This window comes from Oncorhynchus clarkii, chromosome 9 (genome assembly GCF_045791955.1).
Source record: "Oncorhynchus clarkii lewisi isolate Uvic-CL-2024 chromosome 9, UVic_Ocla_1.0, whole genome shotgun sequence".
Classification (NCBI taxonomy): domain Eukaryota; kingdom Metazoa; phylum Chordata; class Actinopteri; order Salmoniformes; family Salmonidae; genus Oncorhynchus; species Oncorhynchus clarkii.
Window position 1 is genome coordinate 9,726,651 of NC_092155.1, and position 12,443 is coordinate 9,739,093.

The 12,443-nt window shown below is 45.4% G+C and overlaps 1 protein-coding gene across 1 annotated transcript in view; it reads right to left on the reverse strand.

Moving 5' to 3' along the window:
• The window catches only part of LOC139415869 (heat shock protein 12B), a 70,440-nt gene extending 58,993 nt beyond the window's left edge, over positions 1 to 11,447 (reverse strand). Inside the window, exons 1-4 of the mRNA XM_071163997.1 lie at positions 11,421 to 11,447; positions 10,895 to 11,305; positions 2,726 to 2,798; positions 2,030 to 2,118 (exon numbers count right to left, since the gene is read on the reverse strand). Of these exons, the coding sequence (XP_071020098.1) occupies positions 2,030 to 2,118; positions 2,726 to 2,771 (135 nt within the window). The 5' untranslated portion in view covers positions 2,772 to 2,798; positions 10,895 to 11,305; positions 11,421 to 11,447. The remainder of the gene's footprint in view (positions 1 to 2,029; positions 2,119 to 2,725; positions 2,799 to 10,894; positions 11,306 to 11,420) is intronic.
• Between the last annotated feature and the right edge of the window lie 996 nt (positions 11,448 to 12,443).

A 12,443-nucleotide genomic window follows, 5' to 3' on the forward strand; every position in this document is an offset into this window, starting at 1 on the left:
AGGAGAGGGAGAGAGGAGAGAAAAGCGGGGGAGAGAGAGGGGAGAGAGTAGAGAGGAGAGAGGAGAGAGGAGAGAAAAGCGGGGGAGAGAGAGGGGAGAGAGTAGATAGGAGAGAGAGAGGAGAGGGAGAGAGGAGAGAGGAGAGAAAAGCGGGGGAGAGAGAGGGGAGAGAGTAGAGAGGAGAGGGAGAGAGAGAGGAGAGGGAGAGAGGAGAGAGGAGAGAAAAGCGGGGGAGAGAGAGGGGAGAGTGTAGAGAGGAGAGGGAGAGAGAGAGGAGAGGGATAGAGGAGAGAGGAGAGAAAAGCAGGGGAGAGAGAGGGGAGAGAGTAGAGAGGAGAGGGAGAGAGAGAGGAGAGGGAGAGAGGAGAGAGGAGAGAAAAGCGGGGGAGAGAGAGGGGAGAATGTGTGTGAGGTATGCTGGTACTGACAGGACTCAACACTCCTTTCTATCAAAATATGATAACAGCTTAATTGCTTTCCGAGATATTCAGGTTTAATAGCTAAATACTAAACAGAGTAAATAGTTCTCAATGATTTACTTCTGTGATGTTGCCCAGTCAGTAACTTACAGTAAGTGAACTGGAAATATCCACCCCTGCACTGACCAAGCCTCAAAGTATGTTGATGGAAAGTATCTATGTTGACTTGAGATAGTGTATGTGTTGTTGGACAGGGTGTGTGCTGTTGGACAGGGTATGTGACAGGGTGTGTGTTGTTGGACAGGGTATGTGACAGGGTGTGTGTTGTTGGACAGAGTATGTGTTGTTGGACAGGGTATGTGACAGGGTGTGTGTTGTTGGACAGGGTATGTGACAGGGTGTGTGTTGTTGGACAGGGTGTGTGTTGTTGTTGGACAGGGTGTGTGTTGTTGTTGGACAGGGTATGTGTTGTTGGACAGGGTATGTGCTGTTGGACAGGGTGTGTGTTGTTGGACAGGGTATGTGCTGTTGGAAAGGGTATGTGCTGTTGGACAGGGTGTGTGCTGTTGGACAGGGTGTGTGTTGTTGGACAGGGTATGTGTTGTTGGACAGGGTGTGTGTTGTTGTTGGACAGGGTATGTGTTGTTGTTGGACAGGGTATGTGTTGTTGGACAGGGTGTGTTGTTGGACAGGGTGTGTGTTGTTGGACAGGGTGTGTGTTGTTGTTGGACAGGGTGTGTGTTGTTGTTGGACAGGGTGTGTGTTGTTGGACAGGGTGTGTGTTGTTGTTGGACAGGGTGTGTGTTGTTGGACAGGGTGTGTGTTGTTGGACAGGGTGTGTGCTGTTGGACAGGGTATGTGCTGTTGGACAGGGTGTGTGTTGTTGTTGGACAGGGTATGTGTTGTTGGACAGGGTGTGTGTTGTTGGACAGGGTGTGTGTTGTTGTTGGACAGGGTGTGTGTTGTTGTTGGACAGGGTGTGTGTTGTTGGACAGGGTGTGTGTTGTTGGACAGGGTGTGTGTTGTTGGACACGGTAAGTGTTGTTGGACAGGGTGTGTGTTGTTGGACAGGGTATGTGACAGGGTGTGTGTTGTTGGACAGGGTGTGTGTTGTTGGACAGGGTGTGTGTTGTTGGACAGGGTGTGTGTTGATTGAGAGATTGTTCTTCACCGGTAGAGATAAAGCAGTGTTTGTCATCCCCAGATGACCATGTCGTTGTGGATTAGAAGCTCTCATTAAACCAGATATATAAAGAAACGTGTGGAAGTGCCTGCACCATCTCAATTTATTTTGTACTATGTGAAGGTGTGGTGGTCTTACTGGAGAATGAGAGGGGGTGAGGGATGTGAGCGGGTGATTGAAGGGTGAGGGGCTAGGGGGTGAGGGATGTGAGCGGATGATTGAAGGGTGAGGGGCTAGGGGGTGAGGGATGTGAGCGGATGATTAAAGGGTGAGTGGCTAGGGGGTGAGGGATGTGAGCGGATGATTAAAGGGTGAGTGGCTAGGGGGTGAGGGATGTGAGCGGATGATTAAAAAGGGTGAGGGGCTAGGGGGTGAGGATTTGATGTCTAGGGGGTGAGGGAAGAGGGTGAGGAGGGGGAGATCTTACCGGAGAGGCTGAGGGTGTGAGGGGTGCGATGCTGCAGTCATTTCGTCCGACTGAGGGAGAGGAGGGAGCTGATATACGGTTGTTTTCACCTAAGAGAGGGGGAGGGGCAGAGAAATGCTGAGAATTCTTTTCATTAGCTACTTTCTGGGTCTAGATGTCTAACAGATCTATACAAAGACAGGCAGACTATTGAGAAAGTCTAAGGGATGTTTCGTCAGACAACTCAAATTAGAGGACCAAACTTGTTTAATGAAGCCTGTCTGTGCACTGGGAATTTCTGTTATCTGTGGAAAACAGTGACATTACATTATCCATACACATACACACTGTCGTGACACATACACGTATTCCATACACGTATTCCATACACATATTCCATCATTTTTCGAACACGGAACATAAATTCCAAGTGCTGTATTCCAGGATATGATTCCAAGGTTCCAGAAGCAATGCTGCTATCCCAGGAACGTCTGTATGCTATATCGCCATGGTGATTACGGTATCAGAACGTTGAGGTGTAAACACACTAAAGAGTCTTTCTGTCCACGGAGTGGAATGTCGTGATATTCCCAAAGGGAGCGAGATGACCTCATTCACACCTCAAACCGGAGAAGGTGACAGATAGGAACACACACACACGAGGGGCGTTAACCCTATACAGTACATACCATGCCAAGATGCCGTGTATGTGTTTACCTGGGACCTGTAGGCTGTTCATGTCGGGCTGCAGGATGTCGGCCATGATGAGGGTTGCCACGGCCAGGACAGCCTGGGAGAGTACAAAACACAGAGAGATGCTTCTTTACCTTTATTTAACTAGGCATGTCAGTTAAGAACAAATTATTATTTACAATGACGGCCTACCGGGTAACATTCGGTTTAACTACCTTGTTTAGGGGTAGAAGGACAGATTCTTACCTTGTCACCTCGGGGATTCGATCCAGCAACCTTTTGGTTACAATTCCAACACTCTAACCACTAGGCTACCTGCCGCTTAAGAGCAATGGGCCAGTAACTGAAAGGTCACTGATTCAAATCCCTGAGCCGACTAGGTGAAAATCTGTCGATGTGCCCTTTAGCGAGGAAATTGGCCCACTCCAGGGTCGCCGTCAGGGTCGCCGTCCCTGGCCATGACCCCACTCTCCTAGGGTGTCCCAGAGTAAGTGGGATATGTCCAAATTTTGTTGGACCAGATACAATACTATTTTACAGTAAACAAATTAACAACAGACTTTCAGCACGCTTAGAGGGAAGGACATTCAACAAGCACAGCACTTACACAAATGATTGATGATTGGCTGAGAGAAATTGATGATAAAAAGATTGTGGGAGCTGTTTTGTTAGACTTCAGTTGCGACTTCTGACATTATCGATCGTAGTCTGCTGATGGAAAAACGTATGTGTTATGGCTTTACACCCCCTGCTATATTGTGGATAATGAGTTACCTGTCTAACAGAACACAGAGGGTGTTCTTTAATGGAAGAATCAGGAATTCCCCAGGGTAGCTGTCTAGGCCCCCTTATTTTTATCAATCTTTACTAACGACATGCCACTGGCTTTGAGTAATCAACACTATACACGTCAGCTACTACAGCGACTGAAATGACTGCAACACTTAACAAAGAGCTGCAGTTAGTTTCAGAATGGATGGCAAGGAATAAGTTAGTCCTAAATATTTAAAAACTAAAATAATTGTATTTGGGACAAATCGTTCACTAAACCCTAAACCTCAACTAAATCATGTAACGAATCATCTGGAAAGTTGTGGTGGCTAAACTGCTTAGAGTAACCCTGGATTGTCAACTGTCCTGGCATATTGATGCAACTTACAATACAATACAATACAGTACAATACAGTACATTACAGTACAGTACAATACAGCACAATACAATACAGCACAATACAATACAGTACAATACGGTACCATACAATATAATACAATACAATACAGTACAGTACAATACAATACAGTACCATACAATACAGTACAATACAATACAGTACCATACAATACAGTACAATACAGTACCATACAATACAATACAGTACAATACAATACAGTACAATACAGTACAGTACAATACAATACAGTACCATACAATACAGTACAATACGGTACCATACAATATAATACAATACAATACAGTACAGTACAATACAATACAGTACCATACAATACAGTACAATACGGTACCATGCAATATAATACAATACAATACAGTACAATACAGTACAGTACAATACAATACAGTACCATACAATACAGTACAATACGGTACCATACAATATAATACAATACAATACAGTACAATACAGTACAGTACAATACAATACAGTACCATACAATACAGTACAATACGGTACCATACAATATAATACAATACAATACAGTACAGTACAATACAATACAGTACCATACAATACAGTACAATACGGTACCATACAACACAGTACAATACGGTACAATACAATACAATACAACACAGTACAATACAGTACAATACAATACAATACAATACAATACAGTACAATACAATACAGTACAATACAATACAGTACCATACAATACAGTACAATACGGTACCATACAATACCATACAATGCGGTACAATACAATACAGTACAATACAATATAATACAATACAGTACAGCACAATACAATACAATACAATACAGTACAATACAATACAATACAGTACAATACAATACAATACAATACAATACAGTACAATACAATACAATACAATACAGTACAATACAATACAATACAATACAGTACGGTACAACACAATACAGTACAATACAATACAATACAATACAGTACAATACAATACAATACAATACAGTACGGTACAACACAATACAGTACAATACAATACAATACAGTACAATACAATACAATACAATACAGTACAACACAATACAGTACAACACAATACAGTACAACACAATACAGTACAACACAATACAGTACAATACAATACAATACAGTACAATACAATACAATACAATACAGTACAATACAATACAATACAATACAGTACGGTACAACACAATACAGTACAACACAATACAGTACAATACAATACAATACAGTACAATACAATACAATACAATACAGTACAATACAATACAATACAATACAATACAGTACAACACAATACAGTACAACACAATACAGTACAATACAATACAATACAGTACAATACAATACAATACAATACAGTACAATACAATACAATACAATACAGTACGGTACAACACAATACAGTACAATACAATACAATACAGTACAATACAATACAATACAATACAGTACAATACAATACAGTACAATACAATACAATACAATACAGTACAACACAATACAGTACAACACAATACAGTACAATACAATACATAGACAAAACGAATGGTCTCTCCCATCAGTGGGTGCTCTGGTCAGTGGGTGCTCTGGTCAGTGGGTGCTCTGGTCAGTGGGTGCTCTGGTCAGTGGGTGCGGTCTCCCCATCCGGGCCCAAACTGATTTTCCAAGGGCGGGATGGACCAAGCATGTATCTATGTGTTTATTCCAACCCTCATTAATTCCAACCTTCAGACAGCCACAGATCAACCCATCTTTCCCAGTAAATCATCATTCTACCATTTCCTTCTGCAATTACATCCCTCCATTCTACCATGGTGTCTCACTAGGCACTTGAACCTCCCCATCTCCCCGTAAACTGGACAATAGAATTCCAGTAGTGGAGAGGGTAGAAAGTTTTAAGTTCCTTGGCGTACACATCACGGACAAACTGAAATGGTCCACCCACACAGACAGCGTTGTGAAGAAGGCGCAGCAGCGCCTCTTCAACCTCAGGAGGCTGAAGAAATTCGGCTTGTCACCAAAAGCACTCACAAACTTTTACAGATGCACAATCGAGAGCATCCTGTCGGGCTGTATCACCGCCTGGTACGGCAGCTGCTCCGCCCACAACCGTAAGGCTCTCCAGAGGGTCGTGAGGTCTGCACAACGCATCACCGGGGGCAAACTACCTGCCCTCCAGGACACCTACACCACCCGATGTCACAGGAAGGCCATAAAGATCATCAAGGACAACAACCACCCGAGCCACTGCCTGTTCACCCCGCTATCATCCAGAAGGCGAGGTCAGTACAGGTGCATCAAAGCTGGGACCGAGAGACTGAAAAACAGCTTCTATCTCAAGGCCATCAGACTGTTAAACAGCCACCACTAACATTGAGTGGCTGCTGCCATACATGTAAAAAATGTATCACTAGTCACTTTAAACAATGACACTTTTATGTTTACTTACCCTACATTACTCATCTCATATGTATATACTGTACGCTATACCATCTACTGCATCTTGCCTATGCCGTTCTGTACCATCACTCATTCATATATCTTTATGTACATATTCTTCATCCCTTTATACTTGTGTGTATAAGGTAGCTGTTGTGAAATTGTTAGGTTAGATTACTCGTTGGTTATTACTGCATTGTCGGAACTAGAAGCACAAGCATTTTGCTACACTCGCATTAACATCTGCTAACCATGTGTATGTGTGACAAATAAAATTTTATTTGATTTGATTTAGAATTAACCTTTCTGGTTGATAACATCGACATGTCATCCCTCTCTTTTCATGTCCGTCCTCTCCTCTACTCCCCCTCTGCCTTCCCTCCTTTCCTTTCCTTTCCTCTCCTCCCCCTTTGCCTTCCCTCCTCTCCTCTCCTTTCCTCTCCTCTCCTCTCCTCTCCTCTCCTCTCCTCTCCTCCTTCTCTGTCTCGATTTCTCTTCCTGTACTAGATATGTCCCTGGACAGAAGTAAACACAGACAGACCAGCTTCAACAACTGTCCAGGAAAAGCATCATTAACACAGGAAAAGACTCCACGTGTGTGTGTGTGTGAGATGCAACAACAAATTCAATCCCTTATAGACAACTTCCTGGACAAAACATTTCACTATAATAGTGAAGGTGTAAACTTGGCAGTAGAAAAGCTAAATGGTATATTTGACCTCTCAGCTTTCCTATCAAATCTAAAAGAATTCAAACAGAAAACCGAAGAAAGAAATTGAGAAACTTTAGGTATGTGTGTGTGTTTAGGTATGTGTGTGTGTTTAGGTGTGGGTGTGTGTTTAGGTATGTGTGTGTGTTTAGGTGTGTGTGTGTGTTTAGGTGTGGGTGTGTGGGTGTGTTTAGGTGTGGGTGTGTGTGTGTGTTTAGGTGTGGGTGTGTGTGTGTGTTTAGGTGTGGGTGTGTGCAGCATTAAAGTTCTCTTCCCATGTTCCCATTTAATGATAAAGCCAGAGAGAGAAAAAAACAACATTCTTCACCCCTCTTCCTCTCTTTTCCCCTCCCCCTCTGTTCACCCCTCCTCCTCTCTTTGCCCCTCACCCTCTCTTCACCCCTCCTCCTCTCTTTGCCACTCCCCTCCTCTCTTTGCCCCTCCCCCTCTCTTCACCCCTCCTCCTCTCTTTGCCCCTCCCCCTCTCTTCACCCCTCCTCGGGCCGATTGGACAAGACACTAGGCCACTTTTCGGCCCCATTAACACTACGCACACAGCTGTAGCCCGTGGGTTGTCGTGGTTATGATATGGCCCGTGGGTTGTCGTGGTTATGATATGGCCCGTGGGTTGCCGTGGTTATGATATGGCCCGTGGGTTGTCGTGGTTATGATATGGCTCGTGGGTTGTTGTGGTTATGGTACACACACAGCTGTGGCCCGTGGGTTGTCGTGGTTATGATATGGCCCGTGGGTTGTTGTGGTTACGGTACACACACAGCTGTGGCCCGTGGGTTGTCGTGGTTATGATATGGCCCGTGGGTTGCCGTGGTTATGGTACACACACAGCTGTGGCCCGTGGGTTGTTGTGGTTATGGTACACACACAGCTGTAGCCCGTGGGTTGTTGTGGTTATGGTACACACACAGCTGTGGCCCGTGGGTTGTCGTGGTTATGATATGGCCCGTGGGTTGCCGTGGTTATGGTACACACACAGCTGTGGCCCGTGGGTTGCCGTGGTTATGGTACACACACAGCTGTGGCCCGTGGGTTGTTGTGGTTATGGTACACACACAGAACACTTCAGCTCACAAAGGAGCGATGACATCATCACGGACTGAGCTTCCTGAGGAAGAAGAGAAACCCCTCCCCACCCCTTGTAACTCACGCAAGCAGTAAAATCAGATTTATAAAACAGAAAAAAATACACCTTATTGAACAGCGAGGACTGTGAAGAGACACACACACACACACACACACACACAAGTACAAACACACATAACCACACAACATACACACTATACACACACCTACACCTGGATTGTGGGTTGTGGAAGAGTAGTGGCTGGAGGGCACACACTTAATGTATTGTTAAATCTGTTGTAAATGTATTTTAATGTTTAAAAATGGTATTACAATGTATACTACTGCCTTAATCTTTGCTGGACCCCAGGATGAGTTACTGCTGCCTTGACAGGAACTAATGGGGACCCCCCTCCCCATCCCCCGCCCTTCAAACCACACCTCCTATCCCCTCCCCCCCATCCCCTGCCCTTCAAACCACACCTCCTATCCCCTCCCCCATCCCCCGCCCTTCAAACCACACCTCCTATCCCCTCCCCCCATCCCCCGCCCTTCAAACCACACCTCCTATCCCCTCCCCCCCATCCCCTGCCCTTCAAACCACACCTTCTATCCCCTCCCCCCATCCCCCGCCCTTCAAACCACACCTCCTATCCCCTCCCCCCCATCCCCTGCCCTTCAAACCACACCTCCTATCCCCTCCCCCCATCCTCCGCCCTTCAAACCACACCTCCTATCCCCTCCACTCCCCATCCTCCGCCCTTCAAACCACACCTCCTATCCCCTCCCCCTCCCTTCAAACCACACCTCCTATCCCCCCCCCCATCCCCCACCCTTCAAACCACACCTCCTATCCCCTCCCCCTCCCCATCCTCCGCCTTTCAAACCACACCTCCTATCCACTCCCCCCCATCCCCCGCCCTTCAAACCACACCTCCTATCCCCTCCCCCTCCCCTCCCCCGCCCTTCAAACCACACCCCCCCTCCCCCTCCCCTCCACACTGGGGACGTCCAATAAAAATTAAGTGATATAGATCGACGTTCTGACCCCTGACCTTTAACCTTTGACCCCAGACAGGTGTAGCTCAGATAAAACGAGTGACCCCCTGACCAACTCTGCACCAAAATTCCACCTCCTTCTCACTGAAATACAGACCTGTTGTCCTATCCCCGTCTTCCACTGTTAACCATAGACCTGTTGTCCTGTCTTCTACTGTTAACCATAGACCTGTTGTCCTATCCCCGTCTTCCACTGTTAACCATAGACCTGTTGTCCTGTCTTCTACTGTTAACCATAGACCTGTTGTCCTATCCCCGTCTTCCACTGTTAACCATAGACCTGTTGTCCTATCCCCGTCTTCCACTGTTAACCATAGACCTGTTGTCCTATCCCCGTCTTCCACTGTTAATCATAGACCTGTTGTCCCATCCCCGTCTTCCACTGTTAACCATAGACCTGTTGTCCTATCCCCGTCTTCCACTGTTAACCATAGACCTGTTGTCCTATCCCTGTCTTCCACTGTTAACCATAGACCTGTTGTCCTATCCCTGTCTTCCACTGTTAACCATAGACCTGTTGTCCTATCCCTGTCTTCCACTGTTAACCATAGACCTGTTGTCCTATCCCCGTCTTCTACTGTTAACCATAGACCTGTTGTCCTATCCCTGTCTTCCACTGTTAACCATAGACCTGTTGTCCTATCCCCGTCTTCCACTGTTAACCATAGACCTGTAGTCCTATCCCCGTCTTCTACTGTTAACCATAGACCTGTTGTCCTATCCCTGTCTTCCACTGTTAACCATAGACCTGTTGTCCTATCCCCGTCTTCTACTGTTAACCATAGACCTGTTGTCCTATCCCTGTCTTCCACTGTTAACCATAGACCTGTTGTCCTATCCCCGTCTTCTACTGTTAACCATAGACCTGTTGTCCTATCCCCGTCTTCCACTGTTAACCATAGACCTGTTGTCCTATCCCCGTCTTCCACTGTTAATCATAGACCTGTTGTCCCATCCCCGTCTTCCACTGTTAACCATAGACCTGTTGTCCTATCCCCGTCTTCCACTGTTAACCATAGACCTGTTGTCCTATCCCCGTCTTCCACTGTTAACCATAGACCTGTTGTCCTATCCCTGTCTTCCACTGTTAACCATAGACCTGTTGTCCTATCCCCGTCTTCCACTGTTAACCATAGACCTGTTGTCCTATCCCCGTCTTCCACTGTTAACCATAGACCTGTTGTCCTATCCCTGTCTTCCACTGTTAACCATAGACCTGTTGTCCTATCCCTGTCTTCCACTGTTAACCATAGACCTGTTGTCCTATCCCTGTCTTCCACTGTTAACCATAGACCTGTTGTCCTATCCCTGTCTTCCACTGTTAACCATAGACCTGTTGTCCTATCCCCGTCTTCTACTGTTAACCATAGACCTGTTGTCCTATCCCCGTCTTCCACTGTTAACCATAGACCTGTTGTCCTATCCCCGTCTTCTACTGTTAACCATATACCTGTTGTCCTATCCCTGTCTTCCACTGTTAACCATAGACCTGTTGTCCTATCCCCGTCTTCTACTGTTAACCATATGCTGGCTTTTTTTACAGCTTTTTTTTACAGAAGGTAATCCCTTCTCATTCTACAAATGTATCATTCTACAAATGTATCCACACAAAACAACATGCAGAAAACATGACTTACTCAATGCCAGTAAAAAGAAAATTCCCAATTGAAACCCCAGCAGCATATCCTAAAACAAATCCTCAAACTCACCTGTCTTTTCCTGAAACAATGTTCCTGCCCTTGTTCTTCACTGGAGCAGAACTAAGGAGAGACAGAGAGAGGAGAGGATGCTTCTGCTGCAGGGATCAGGAATCACTGGGAATGTTCAACCTCCCAGATGGAACCGAACGTCGGCAGAATTCCAAGAGCAGAATTCCAAGAGCAGAATTCCAAGAGCAGAATTCCAAGAGCAGAATTCCAAGAGCAGAATTCCAAAACAGAACCGACAATAGAAATAGGAGGGTAAAATAGTTCAACAAAGACTTTGGAAAAGTCCAATGGAGCAGAAGGAGGGGGAAACGTTCCTGAAAAAATTATGGAACGATCCCAAATATTCCCAAATCTTTGCCTGTAGCGTTCCTCTGCTGTGTCCGCAGCCCGACAGTCAGTCTTTCAACTGGCCTGGAATGTCAGAGAAGAAAGAAGTTATACACACACACACACACACACGGATATACACACACACACGGAAAACAGGGAAAAGGTTTGTACAACATGGGGGATGTGGGGAGTTTACCTCATTTAGAATATGCTCTGTGTGTGTATGAGAGAGAGAGAGAGAGAGAGGGCGGGGAAAGAGAGAGAGGGAGAGGGAGTTTGTGTGTGTGTGTGTGTGTGTGTGTGTGTTTTACCATTCTTGTGGATACCAGAGGTCCCCACAAGAATAGTAAATGAACAAAAATGTGATCAACTGGGGACTTTTTGTTTGTCCCCACAAGGTCACAGGCTCTTTCTAAGGGGGTTGGGTTTAAGGTTAGAATTAGTGTTATAGGGTTAGAATTGCGTTAAGGGTTAGGTTTAGGGTTAGTTTAGGGTTAGTTTAGGTTTAGGGTTAGGAACTAGGGTTAGGTATAGGGTTAGGTTTAGGGTTAGTTTAGGGATAGGAACTAGGGTAAGGTTTAGGGTTAGTTTAGGGATAGGAACTAGGGTAAGGTTTAGGGTTAGTTTAGGGATAGGAACCAGGGTTAGGTTTAGGGTTAGGAGTTAGGGTTAGGTTTAGAGTTAGAAACTGGGGTTAGGTTTAGGGTTAGGAGCTAGGGTTAGGTTTAGGGTTAGGAACTAGGGTTAGGGTTAGGAGCTAGGATTAGGTTTGGGGTTAGGAACTAGGATTAGGGTTAGGGTTAGGGTTAGGTTTAGGGTTAGGGTTAGGGTTAGGAACTAGGTTTAGGGTTAGGAGCTAGGGTTAGGTTTAGGGTTAGGAGCTAGGGTTAGGGTTAGGTTTAGGGTTAGGAACTAGGGTTAGGAGCTAGGGTTAGGTTTAGGGTTAGGAACTAGGGTTAGGTTTAGGGTTAGGAACCAGGGTTAGGTTTAGGGTTAGGGTTAAGGTTAGGTTAAGGGTTAGGAACTAGGGTTAGGTTTAGGGTTAGGAACTAGGGTTAGGTTTAGGGTTAGGAACTAGGGTTAGGGTTAGGAGCTAGGGTTAGGAACTAGGTTTAGGGTTAGTGTTAGGTTTAGGATTAGGAACTAGGTTAGGTTTAAGGTTTAGGGTTAGGGTTAAGGTTAGGTTAAGGGTTAGGAACTAGGGTTAGGTTTAGGGTTA